The sequence below is a fragment of the Rhinolophus sinicus genome, linkage group LG02 (assembly GCF_036562045.2).
Source record: "Rhinolophus sinicus isolate RSC01 linkage group LG02, ASM3656204v1, whole genome shotgun sequence".
NCBI lineage: Eukaryota > Metazoa > Chordata > Mammalia > Chiroptera > Rhinolophidae > Rhinolophus > Rhinolophus sinicus.
The window spans coordinates 115,273,151-115,286,912 of NC_133752.1; the positions used below are offsets into that span (position 1 = coordinate 115,273,151).

A 13,762-nucleotide genomic window follows, 5' to 3' on the forward strand; every position below is an offset into this window, starting at 1 on the left:
ATGAGAGTGTGTATAAAGCTCCAGCCTTACTCTAGTGCCCGTGCATAGATGTGCTCAAAATACCGGTATGGATGGGTCTACTGGAATATAGCGAAGATAGGACCCTGCTCAAGAGAGTTTTAAATTCTTTGCTAAGGATTTCACACTTGAGGGAATTTGAAGTTTTTCAAAAGGAACCGGACATGATCTGATTTTTCTTTTCAAAAGATCATTTTGTTTGTCCCATGGAGGTCAGAGTTTTCATATTGATTGCCCTCATTTGAAGGTCCAACATAACTTCCAAATAAGGTTGTTTTTCCTCGCTGGAAATAAATACTAAAATGTTGATTGAATGCACTTTTCATGGACATTAACAATTGTTTCTTTAAGTGTAATGCTATTGTGGGGACTTGTAGATCGCAGATTGTATTGATCCTACTTCCTGTCTCGCCCAGCCGCCAACCGGACTGGGGTGCCCCCCTTGGGGTACTGGCGGATGTTTGCTTTTGTGTCTCGACCAGCCGCCATCGAGAATATAGTGGTATGACTCCCCTATCAATGGCCCCATGGGTGTTCCTTTTTGGCCTCACCATATCCTGCGTTCTTGTGCGGGGAGCGGGACCAGAAACCCTGCATGACAGCTATTTATTATTTTGGTGGAACTAAAAGCAGCTTTTTATTTCTAATTGCTATCGATGACAATACTGCTGGCTCACATTAGAAAAATATAAAATTGCTCAAAGAAAATAATTCCATTATTGCAAAAGGAAAAGAAAATAATAGAGATCAGTTTTCCTTCTACTGCCTCAAAATTATGTTATTTCTAAGCCCTGACTGATGGCTGGGAGTGTTCTGATCTATTTACAACAAAATTCTATACTATAAATCATCTGGTACATATGTTTCCCCTGCCCCAACCCCAGTATTTGTTGTAGTACCAAAAACAAATTAAATCCTGACCTGCAGAGAATAACTTAATTATGAGGCTTAGGTTTGCTTTGGGATTGTACTGAATACCAAGTGCTGGTTCCTGGCCCAGTCATACAGCAACTTTTCAAAGAACACAAGCCCAGTTGTGACCCCTAGTGTGGCTTTCTGTGGGTGCCCTGGGAATGGGGAAGTTTATGAGCTGGGCATGTTTGGGAGCATTACCCCTGTCAACACGTGTGAGTGACGTGTTGTGTTCTTCTCCATGCAGGATGGCGTCTCCACTTAGTTAGCATCTAAAGACTGAGGGTCACTCACCTCTGTGCACTAAGAGTAAGATTATGATAAGGCACATGCAAAGCAGAGTAGCGGTAATATCTAAAAGTCAAAAAAGTGGGGGAGAAGGGGAAGCAAAAAGCCCATCAGCAGGTCTAACAGTTACTCAAAGTTTGGTTCTGAGCATCCTAGCACCCACAGAAGCATAGTTATTGTCTGATGGACACCCTTATCCTCGTCACTGTTACATTCGTTTTGTGTTTATCCAGGAAGCTGTACGTTAGTAGGCAAACTGCTTTCCCTGTAACAAACAGAAGAACATGGGTCAAAATGAAAAAGTACTTGGGTTCATATTCTAGCTGCTGCTTTTAAAAACAGACAGTAGGCCAAATGCAGTCTCTAAGGATTCTTCCAGCTCCAAAAGCCTAAGTCCTGTTGCCGGTCAGTGCCCCTCATGTGAAGTTGGTCATCGTGTGTGCCTGTGGGGGAGCACCCTGAGGACTCCTCAGAAAGGTCCTTCCAGCCAGCTGGGGATGTGCTGGATTTGTCGCTGCCATTCTGAAACTTACATAAGCAATGTCACTGCTAAGAATGCCCACCCTCTGTGTTTTGAGGGTGAGGGAAGCAAGGAAAACATCATCCTGTAGGAAAAGGAGAAGGCCGGGGCCCCGTTCCTGGGATGGAGGCAGACCTTCCGCCTCCCGGCTGGCTCTCAGGCCCCTGGCTGCCAGGGCTGGCTGTTCTCTGCTCACTGGCTGAGGGCCTTAGAGACTCTTTTTTTCTTCCTCCTCTAGAGCTACTGCCTCTACTCCCTCAGTTCCTGGGGGTGGTTCTCTTGGAGTGAAATGTGGCATTCCCACGTCCCCCTTAGCCTTCAAGCTAAGTGCTCAGGTCCTTTTCCCAGGAAGGTTTTGCTGACAGACGCTGCCAGGAACCAGTGGGAACTAACAAGTATGGATGGGAAGATTCCAGAACCCCCAGAACTTGTTAGTTTAGTGTCGGGGGGTTCTCACTCACCCCGTCCCTCAGTTTCTTCTGAGTGTAGGAACTAGAATCCTCAATGACGTTGATTCTGTGTTTACCCCTAAAATTGGGGCTTCCTGCTTCCCCTTCTGTAGAACTCTCCATCTCCCCACAAGAAGGAACTGGGAGCCCTTTCTTCAAGAAGGCCAAGTTCTTAGGACCCAAGCCCGCAGAGGCGAGGGGAGATGGTAAGTTCTTGCTTCCCTTTCCCAACCTCGCCTGTTTTCGAGGTATGTGGGGTCCCCAGAGACTCCTTCCTCTTCGTAGAAATAGCCCCCTTTGGGTGTTGCCTGGGTTCCCTGTACAGTTTTCTCCCCAGGGAACCCGTGGTTGTTCTTGACCTGCGATTGCTATTCATTCTAAGTTGCTTGATTTTCATTACCATAGCCTTCCCCTTCCACCCTTCAAGGCACAGTCTTTCAATCTGACTGTCTCTCCCCTTTTGTTTAATTCTTACGTAAATTATACAGTATATAGTAAATCTTTACCAGGTCAGACTGATTTTGTAAGGGAATAGTTTGCATTCATTGAAAGTGAGTTATAAGCTATTTTGAAGAAATATGTATTTTCTAGTGCGTGCAATTCAAAGTAGGTTACCACTGCTGTCTGGGAGAGGCTTCATGAGAAGATAATTATTTTTAATTACAGTATCAAGTGTTTGTAAGTGCTTAAAGATGTTTGAAGAATTTGGTTTTGAGAACCTTGAACACTGTGCCTAATCCTTTTCACACTATTAATTAGCAGTGTCTGTGGATAAAGGATTGGGCTACCAAAGGCACTGTATTCCAGCCCCCTCCCAAATCATCCCTGAGTCCAGAGGATGAGATTTACTTCACCTGCAATCAGTAAATGGAACTTTTGACACTACAGATTTTCTTTTGTCAGTGATACTAAGAGAGGAAGAGGTGGGGGAAACAAAACCTTTATGGTAAACGTAGTGACTCAATTCTCGTCTGCACACTGTGAATTTATTTCTAGTTCAGAATGTACTGTTGTCAAACTTGAATTACAAACGGAAGTGTTCTTTGTCTAAACAAATTAGAACAAACATTTCACTAAGATGCTTTGCTAATATCCTTTTGGGTACTACGTGAAGACCTTCAAGACTTTTTCATTTCTAGCATGTCGTGGGGGAAGTGGCTTTCTTCTAAAATAGAGGTATTGAATATTCTGTGCAGGTATCCACATGAGCATATGAATTATGTCATGATAAAGACACTTACCAAGCATTCGGTTAGTTTTCCAGTACAAGTTGGCTCAGTTAGCAATAAACCCAAGTTTCTGATGCTAGTGTCCGGTCCATCATTGGGCTGGCTTCCCTGGTCCATGGTCACTGACTGCTGAGACCTTTGGCAGGTGTGTGTCAGGTGACCACAGTGTAGCAAGAGGGAAGGTGTCTAAGAGTATCGTACGTATTACAAGTAGGATAGTGATAAAGTTCAAAGTTTTTCTGGGAGAACATACAAAGGTGTCCCTTCAGGGCCCTGCCTAGTAGCGCCTGGTTCTCTCAGCTCTGTCACCCAGTGTAGGGAAGGGTGTCTTCCCTTCTCTCCAGGCAAACCCTTGGCTTCTCTGCTGAGTGCCGTTTTCCATATGTCCAAATAATCAGTCCCGTACTTGTTAGGCTCTTGTTTCTTCCCCGTAGGTCCTTTATCTTACTTTTCTGATTCTTTTTTTTTTTTTTTTTTTTTTTTTTTTTTTATTAAATTTATTGAGGTGACAATTGTTAGTAAAATTACATAGATTTCAGGTGTACAATTCTGTATTTATAGATGATGTAATACTTTTCTGATTCTTATCTTCTGTTTCCTCGTTTTCTTTTTTCTCTTTTTGATTGTAAGTGCTTCGCCATGATTTTGATAAAAGCAATAAGCTTTTTTTATATTCATAAAATTATTTTGCCTAAGTCACTGTTTACGTTTTGGAGCATGGATGTTATAGGCTGTGTCAAACCTGACATTGATGTGGCCCCGGCACGAACACCAGGGCCTCGGGTAGGAAGTCACATGGTGATGACTTCACGTTCAGCCTGAGGGAGAATTTTCTGACACAGTGGTCTAACCCAAGCCCAAGGCTTCCACACAAGTCTGGATAAGCACGTTAGGGACTGCTGCAGAACGGATCCTCACAGGCTTGGTGGCTGAGCTTGTACAGCTCTTTCAGAGTCTTGCATATGTCATATATCTAAGTTGAGCCCCAGCTAAGCTATTTATTTTCCATGGAGCTCAAGAAACATACATATTCTTTACAAGCCTTGCTTTTCTCATGAAATAGGGTTGATGTAAAAGAATATATGAATATATAAGAAAATCTTTCTTATGTATTGCCTAACTCGTAAGAGAAGTACTCAGTCATTGTTGTTAGGGAGGCAGGCTCTGGAGACAGGGGATTTCAGGCCCAGCTCTGCCACTTACTAGCTGTGTGCCCCTGGGCAGGGTCCTGAGCTCTGTGCTTAGTTTTCTCAGTTGTAAAATAGTAATACTAGTAGGACCTGCCTCAGACTTGTAAACAGATAAGGTCCTGCGCTTCATACTAACACGATTTCTTGCCTCCTGGGTGTGTGGTATGATTGTACTTCCCTGCCCTGTGCTTCCCCTGAAGTCAGGTGGGGCGATGAGCGGAGGAAGTCACCACGTCTCTTCTGGCAGAAGTCTTTAGGAGCCAGTGGACGGTTCCCTAGGCAACCCCCGCTGTCACCACCGGCAACATTCCGGATGGCAGAGGCTCCATGACAGCCTGGATCCCTCAACTGACTTGCAACAGATTTGTTAGCCTGAGCAAGAAATAAACCTTTTTTTTTTTTCTTTCTTTTAAACCACTGCTATTTTGACATTGTGTGTTACCACAGCAAAGCCTAGCACATTCTGACTGGTACACCACGGGAACTGCCTTCACTCGAGACCTGAAGTTAGAGTTGAGCTAAAACGAGTAAGAGTACAGAAGGTCAGCCGTGTGGACTCGGACACCTGGGCCACAGACACCTGGGACAGTCTCTGGGTACTGAACATGCAGCAACACGTGGGCTGTCTGTAAACACGCCCACCCGTGTGCTGTGAAGTCCCTGTTGCCTGGGAAATGACAGCCAGTGTGGAGGACCTGACCCTTCCCTGATGACTGAGCTCAAGCAGGTTTCCTTTAAGCAGAGGTTCATGGTGTCGGCCGCGGGACTAAGTCGGCGGCTCTCTCTCCCCTCGTTCTGATCTCTCTTATGCCTCTGCATACCCTGACTACTCAGTGACGCCCAGAACCTCAGGGGACTCCTGTCTCAGTCCACGCCCTCCAAGGGTTCACAGCAGCCCCCCCACATTCCCCCTTTCAATTCTCTTAAGTAGGGGTTTGGGTGGTATCCTCCTTCCCTTTTTGTTCATTTCCCTCTGGAGCTTTAGGGGGTAAATATGAAATGTCCTAGGGACAGCTCTCTGAAAGTCTCAACAATGTGTTCGCGCAGCACCGGTAATGACTGAGTTGGGCCCGGCATCCCAGTGAGTGAGCTGAACTCACTCAGGTCATGCTAGAGGCTTGGATTATTGCAGACATGACTCAGTGTCAGTTTCTGACGTCTGTCCAAGGCTTCAGCTCTTCCTTAGCCTTTGTTCCAGAACATTCAAGTGACAATGGAAATGATTCTGCTGCCCGAAGGAAAACATTATTAGGAATGACTTTTCACTGGGGTGCTGGTGGTCTGCTTTTCATGTAAGGTAATAATAGCCAAATAATTTTGGGAGAACTGAGAGAGGCTGGCAGTCATTTTTTAAAAACAGCGTCTTTTTTGCCAAAACAGTAATTCATGTTCATTATTTTTAAAAATTGGAAACTATGAAAGTATAATATAAAGAATGACTCCTCAGCCTCACAGTGCAATGATAACCATTGTGTACACTTTGGAGCTTGTTTTCCTTTTGGTTTTTACATGTAGGTACATTTTAAAATGAATTGGAATAATAACGATAGCAAACCTTTATTGAAACCACTCTCTGTGTCAAGTCTTTAAGTACTTGGCATGCGTTATCTTTCTTAGTCCCCACAACAACTCTTTGAAGAATCATCATCTCCGCATTACAGAAGAGGAAACTCAGACACAGAGGGACATCGTCATTTTTCCAGGGTCACACAGCTCCTAAGTGTAGTGCCAGGATGGAAGCCAAAGCAGTCTGTCTCCAGAGCCCAGGGTCTTCCCAGGGGCTTCACTATTCCATGATACTGTCTCACAGTAAGGCGCATTTCATGGAACTGGGTTACATTTCATGGAATTTTGCAATGTTAGCTCTGAGTTCTCTGGTTCTCTCTCCTTAGTCCATAGATTAGGAAACCTACATCCACAGATGTTACTTGGTTTACCTATGAACAGTGTCGCTGGTGAATGTCAGTGCCAAAACGAACACGCGTCTCCTGATCCACACAGGCCATATGCGTGCTGAGTCTCGGGTCCAGGAACCTTTGTCCTTCTCTCGTGGCCCAGCCCTGGAACAGCTGCACTCACTGTACAGTTGACCTCAGTGCCGAGACCAGATTAAAGGGAGGACAGAGGACTCTCAGGGCTTTGTTCCCAGCATGTACGTGAAATTGCCGTTTGTGTTCAGGGAGTGTGTGAGCATCTAGTGATGATGTGTTAAGTTGGCTGTAATTACCCTGCAGAGCTAGGGCTCTAAAAGGCTGAAAGGTGTGGCCCAGCAGAGACCCAACTTCTCACCCTCATCAAACATTTCTAACAGATTTGTTGACAAGCAGTAAGAGTGATTGAGTTGAGCTATAAATGCTGTAGCTTTCCCCGACCTGGGCTCTCGAGGACATGCCAAGCATTGTTACAACTCTAAGTGAGCCAGAAGTCAGCCAGCCCCTGTGTAAACACATTCCGGTGTGTACAAGGCTGTCTGTCGTGGCCCTGCGGCCTGAGAAAATAGGCCACTGCGTGGAGACTCCAGAGCTGGGTGGCCAGCTGCAGTGCGGTTGAGAATCAAAGGTGGAAGAACAGGTGATGACTTACGGCTGCAGGTGGTTCAGGTAAGTGATAGAAACCTCTGTGTCTTCAAACATAGCAGTGGACTTCTCCGTAGGGAATACCAGGCAGGTTGTTTGGGGGGTTTTGTTTTGTTTATCATTCAGTCAGATCTTTTGTAAGCTCCAGGAGGGCACAAGCCCTTCATAAGCACATTCTTATGAATCTCACAAACGACGTGGAGAGAAAAAAGATGAGAAGAGTACATGATCCATCAGTGAAAACTAACGTATGTTGTCAGCAGTCAGGTGTCTGGTTACCCCTGGAGGTGGGGGTCTATGACTGAAGGGGCACGAGGGGAACTTCTGTTGTTTCTTAACTGGGTCCTGGTTACAGAGTGTGTTCAGTTTGTGAAAATTCATTGAGTTTTATACTTACTAAATGTGCTCTCTTCTGAGTATAAATTATACTTTAATTAAAGTTTAAAAGTCCCTATTTGTGTTTGTGTATGTTGTTGTACATTGATACTTAGAAACTCTCCATTTAGTTGAATCAATTTGAAATGATGTAGAATTTATTATGTAGGTATTGGGAAAACATTGCTACCTAGAATCGTCAGCTCTGTGTGGGCAGAACTTCCAAGGTCATGTTTTGATTCTGTTAAACTGTATCTTAAATGACTTCAGTGTGGCCCTATTTTCTCAGGCCGCAGGGCCACGACAGACAGCCTTGTACACACCGGAATGTGTTTACACAGGGGCTGGCTGACTTCTGGCTCACTTAGAGTTGTAACAATGCTTGGCATGTCCTCGAGAGTCCAGGTCGGGGAAAGCTACAGCATTTATAGCTCAAATCAATCACTCCTTCTGCTCGTTAGCAAATCTCAGAAATGTTTGATGAGGGTGCAAAGTTGGATCTCTGCTGTGCCACACCTTTCAAGCATTTAGAGCCCTAATAACTCAAGTGTAGCCTGTCCTGAATGAAAAAGAATGATGTCATTTTAGTTTCACAGACATTTATTCACAGCCTCCTGTGAACAAGGGACAGGGTTGGAACAAGCTGGGTACGGGTATGACACCAGCTCTCCCCTGAAGGAGCCTGCACTCTGGGGTGACAGTCCATGCGTGAGTGATAAAGGAGCAGTAGAGCAGTGCCACAGAAGCACCATGGAGGGTCACAGAAAGGAAGGGAGTTTTCCAGCCGGACAAGGCAAAACTTCATGGAAGAAGTGGCATTTGAAATGTATCTTAAAGCTTATGTAGCATTTTGATTAGCAGAGGTGAATGGGTGCCAGGCATTATGGATATTAGACATATGAGGAAGTCGCATTTAGACATGTGAGGAATTAGACATATGAGGAATGCACATGCATTCCGGGAATGCTGGGTTGTATGGTTCGTTAAGATGACTCGGGTACAAGTAAGGCCTGAAAGGTAAGGTAGGGTCTTACAAGTGGCCAGGTTGTGTTATTTCACTGGGGGCTTTAGGGAGCCAACAAAGCTTCTGAGAAGTAGAAGCGCATGATTAGATTAGAGCGTAATCATGGTGAGGATTGTCGTAGACCTTCTTTAGTCCCTATGCCCATCCTTCCCTCTTGACCAGATGAGGTCACAATTCCTTTATCCTTTTTTCATATATTCTGTTTTCTAGTATTATAGAAACTTGGCGTTTATTTCCTTCCAGCCTTTCCTACTGTGTGATGTTCTTCTGCCAGACAAGACAGCCACTGTCTCTTATTCATGGCAGAATTGTGTGTGAGAAGAGAGGGGCCAAAAAGTAATGTTCACAAACTTTTGCAAGTTGTGCAGGAGACCAGACCCCCAGTGTTCCGCTGTGCCATCGGGCTCCATTCTATGGGAAAAAGGACAGGGCAGCACTTTGCATATGGCAGAGTGTTAATACTCAGTGTTGGAAACAGTCTACATTCAAGTCTGGGTCACTTAGGCAGTGTGAGGTCTATTAAGTTATTATCTTATTAATTTTTTGCTACATCAGCTACTGTCCCCTGAAAAAAGGGGACCTTGTGCTGAATATTGTCTTGTCTCCCATTTGAATTCTGTTAAGACTCTATATCAAGGCATTGTTCTAATCAAAGGGTTGTTAACCTGACAAATAAGATGCTTCTGTTTAGATCTTACGAATCTTGTTTATAGACTGTATTCAGACTCTACAAACACCTGTTTTGAGTCCTCAGAGGACACTCATAGTAGAATGTCTGGCGTGGATAGCGGACCTCAGTGGGATTTGATTCAAATCCCGACTCCTTTCGGTCTCAGTTTCTACCTGTTGTATTGATTTAACATTCTTTGTCTGGCATGGTAACGTGAGGGTCAAACTAGACAGCCACATGAACGTCCAGGTCGCCTGGCATCCAGGCTGCACTTGCCGTCCCTTTTAGGGCACAAATTGGTACCAGTGTGTCATCGTCATCGTCGCCCCACCCCCACCCCCCGCCAAGATGCTTGATACTTTGCAGCTCTTTTCCCCAGGTGGCCCTTGTGAGAAAGCCATTTCACATGGTCTTAGCATTATTACTGGTTTGTTTGTTTTTTTAATCACTTCAGTTGTGGGTTGCGGTTGTTTCCACATCTAAATACTGTTGTGTTTCTCAATTATTAAAATTAACCTTGTACCATATTACTCTGTCACATCTGTTTGGTGATTCCAATAAGAACATCATTTCTGGTGTTGATGATTGTGCCTTCTGGAACTTTCTTCCTTTTCTTTCTTTCATTCTCCTTCTATTAAATGATTGAGTTCTGAATTGGATGCATCTCCCACAATGGTGAAGTTCACTGAGAATGGGGCTGGCAGGCATCCCAGTGACGGGGCACTTTGGGAAACCAGGACTGACTGGTAACCTCATTCCATTACGCATTTCTACCCTGACAGCCAACAGTTACCACCTAGTCAGACAGAAAATTTGATTCCCTGTGAGATCCGGATCTCACAGTTAGTGTACATGAGTTCCCAAAGGGTTGGGCTGTGCTGTATTCAATTTCAGAGGACTGAGAGTTGTGGTATTTTTTTTTTTTTAATGTGGGACTTAAAGTTGTATGTGCACAGATTCTGTCGTCGGTAACTGTCTCTTTGGCTTCAAATCTTAAATTAGTGCCTCCTCTGTGTCTTTCAGGTAGAACGTCATGACATGAATACCCTAAGCTTGCCCCTAAACATACGCCGCGGGGGGTCGGACACCAACCTCAACTTTGACGTACCAGATGGCATCCTGGACTTCCACAAGGTCAAACTCAGCGCGGACAGCCTGAAACAAAAGATTCTAAAGGTGACAGAGCAGATCAAAATCGAGCAAACCTCCCGCGATGGGAACGTTGCAGAATATCTGAAACTAGTCAACAGTGCGGACAAGCAGCAGGCCGGCCGTATCAAACAAGTCTTTGAGAAGAAGAATCAGAAATCAGCTCACTCCATCGCCCAGCTGCAGAAGAAGTTAGAGCAGTATCACCGAAAGCTCCGGGAGATCGAGCAGAACGGAGCCTCCAGGAGCTCCAAGGACATTTCTAAGGACATCCCGCACTCTCTGAAAGAGGCCCAGGCCAAGTCTCGAACTGCTCCCCACGGCCTGGAGAGCAGCAAGTCGGGCATGCCGGGGGTCTCCCTCACTCCACCTGTGTTTGTCTTCAATAAGTCCAGAGAGTTTGCCAACTTGATCCGGAATAAGTTTGGCAGCGCAGACAACATCGCTCACTTAAAGACTTCCTTAGAGGAGTTTAGGCCTGAGGCGAGTGCCAGGGTCTACGGGGGCAGCGCGACCACTGTGAACAAACCCAAGTATGGCAGCGACGACGAGTGTTCCAGCGGCACGTCGGGCTCCGCCGACAGTAATGGGAACCAGTCGTTCGGGGCCGGGGGCCCTGGCACGCTGGACAGCCAGGGGAAGCTCTCCGTGATCCTGGAGGAGCTGCGGGAGATCAAGGATACCCAGGCGCAGCTGGCCGAGGACATCGAGGCCCTGAAAGTGCAGTTTAAGAGAGAATACGGTTTTATTTCTCAGACCTTGCAAGAGGAAAGATACAGGTATTTCAGACTCTTCACGTTTTTTCAGAAGCTTCTCACTGTGGAGAGTGCAAAAGTGATGTGCTGATGGTTGTTTTTTTCATAAAGAGGAATATGGGTCAGAAGGCATTTGGGAGTCCATAGTTCTTTCCATAATTTTTACAATTTGTGACTTAACAGCTTGACAGATTAGAGAAAGACATATATGTGGGTCTGTTAAACTATCACTCTGTCGGCTATGACTCATGTGCATATTAAGCTCCTGATTCAGGGGCTTGGCTTGAGAGGTTTCATTAACCAGTTCATAGATCTGTATTTGATTTTCCTCAATATAAAATGACCATCGAGTGAAAAACTAATTCATTGTCCAACAAGGTAGATTTTATTTCGTATATCAGTCTTAAAGTCTTTCTATAGCATATTTTTTTTTATGTACTGTATTTTGCTTGTTAAACTTTTCACCCTAAATGAAGAGTGTTCAAAAGAAAGTTTAAGATTAAAGCATAAATTCAAATCTTGTGGATTGTATTAGCTAATTTTAAAAGTCAGGGTTTTTTTGTTTGTTTCTTTTGTTTTTAAGTTTTTTTAATTGGGAAATATTGGGAAACAGTGTGTTTCTCCGGGGCATATCAGCTCCAAATCAAGTCGTTGTTTTCAATCTAGTTGTGGAGGGTGCAGCTCACTGGCTCATGTCAGAATCAAGCTGGCAACCCTGTTGTTCAGAGCTCATGCTCTAACAAACAGAGCTATCCGGCTGCCCTTGGTCAGGTATTTTATAGGCTGGCTTTTATGTGATTTGTAGCTTATTAATAAAAAGTGTAGATGCCCAAACAGGTGATTTCCCACCATTTTCCCAATAAAAATATTCTCCAAGAGTTTTGTCAAAATGAATGTTACTTATAAAAATGTAGATTAAAAAGGTGAATAACTATCATATTGAAAGGTTTAAATTTTAAATTAGCTTTCATGTCGTTTTATATCTGATTCATGTTTTTACATATGTATTATTTACGAATGGGGTTTTTTCAGCTCGTATTTTATGAAACGATTAGTTTTAACTTTCTGCATACATCTTTGACTGTGGTTACTTTGTCACACAAGGAGTCACAACCTTTCCAGAGAATATTAATCTTAATTCCATCCAAATAGTTTGGTGTATGGTACTCTTTGGATCCAAATTTTACCCTAAGTCACAAGTATCCATTTACATAAATTTAGGAAAGTTTTTGTTCTCATTTGTCATACAGTTATATTTGTAATCCTCATGATTTAGCCACTGACTATATTGCTTGCTTTAAGAAATCTTAAAAGGCTTATTTATAACACCAACATTGGGTACCTATGAAATCCTACTTGAGAATAAGCATTAAATCTGTATTGATTTTTAAAAAATGATTCTATCAGGTGACCTAAATAAGCATCTAAAACAGTCATTGATTGAAGTCATGCCAGGCTAGTGTATCTTCCCCAAATAGTGCTTCCTGTTTCCAAAATAAACATCACAAGTTTATATAAATATAAGACCAAATCCCTCTTCTCTGAAGATGAGGGCTGGGACTGGGAATTTTGTGCCTCTATTACTTTAGATTTGGACTTTGGGAAATCTGTCCCCTGATAAGCCATCTATAATTTATAATGAACTTAATTTGTTATTGGCACTTAAGTTCCAAGAGCTGAAACATGTATTTAGAATCTATGTGCGCACTGGAAAAATAGTGGATGGAATTGGTTGTAGCGCAGTAATTGGATCTCCCTCTAGGGGCTCTGGTGCATGACAGCCAGCTGTGCCTGTGAATCGGTAGGCACTGTGAGGGCAGAGCAGGGAGAAGCGCTGGGATGCCAGTGGGTCCTCGCCTTGAGCAGGGTCCCAGACAGCCAGCCGTCGCCTCACCAGCCATGGGGAATGCATCAGTGACGAGGTCTGTCCTGTTGTCACTGCAGCCAGCAAAGGCGCTGGAAAACCCCTTTTCTCTGACATGGACAGGCCAGATTTGCTTTGCACGAAACCTCAGTGGTGAGGAGACAGAGTTAGGACTCCAGAGACCGGTCTTCTCTGGAACTGGAATTCAGTGTTGCTCAGAAGTGTATTCCCTACAGCTAGATTTTTCTTTTGGAAATACAGTATCCCAAAGCGATAAAACCAAGCCAAAGGGCACTGGTGGCAGTGAGCTATAAAGGACATCATTCTATTATAGAATGTGCTGTAGGACAGCTCTGAAATCGCATGCTCAGCATCGGCTCCTCTTGCTCACAAAGGTACGAGCGGCTGGAAGACCAGCTCCATGACCTGACGGACCTGCACCAGCACGAGACGTCCAACCTGAAGCAGGAGCTGGCCAGCATCGAGGAGAAGGTGGCCTACCAGGCCTGCGAGCGCTCCCGGGATATCCAGGTACTTTCCGTTCGTCGTTAGACACGCACACAGGCTCTTCCCAGCCGTTAATTCATTTCGCAAACCAACTGCATTATTCCTAAGCCCTGAATTTCGGGCACATGGAGCAAACATTTCCTCTCCACTTACCCCATTAGCTCCTGGTACAGTCATTATTGAGTGAAGAACCTATATTCTGATTACTTTCTGCCTTAGTTAATAAGTATTTATTA

The 13,762-nt window shown here is 44.4% G+C and overlaps 1 protein-coding gene across 5 annotated transcripts in view; it reads left to right on the forward strand.

Annotated features, from left to right (window-relative positions):
• TMCC3 (transmembrane and coiled-coil domain family 3) overlaps nucleotides 1–13,762 on the forward strand; it is a 250,045-nt gene that overhangs the window by 227,650 nt on the left and 8,633 nt on the right. For 3 of the 5 annotated variants that reach the window (XM_074325262.1, XM_074325263.1, XM_019710312.2), the window contains exons 2-3: nucleotides 10,275–11,179; nucleotides 13,415–13,550. In XM_074325262.1, the coding sequence (XP_074181363.1) occupies nucleotides 10,275–11,179; nucleotides 13,415–13,550 (1,041 nt within the window). Of the gene's footprint in view, nucleotides 1–2,288; nucleotides 2,394–7,066; nucleotides 7,207–10,274; nucleotides 11,180–13,414; nucleotides 13,551–13,762 lie in introns of those variants that run through there. The other 2 variants (XM_019710313.2, XM_019710314.2) reach the window with 2 other exon arrangements.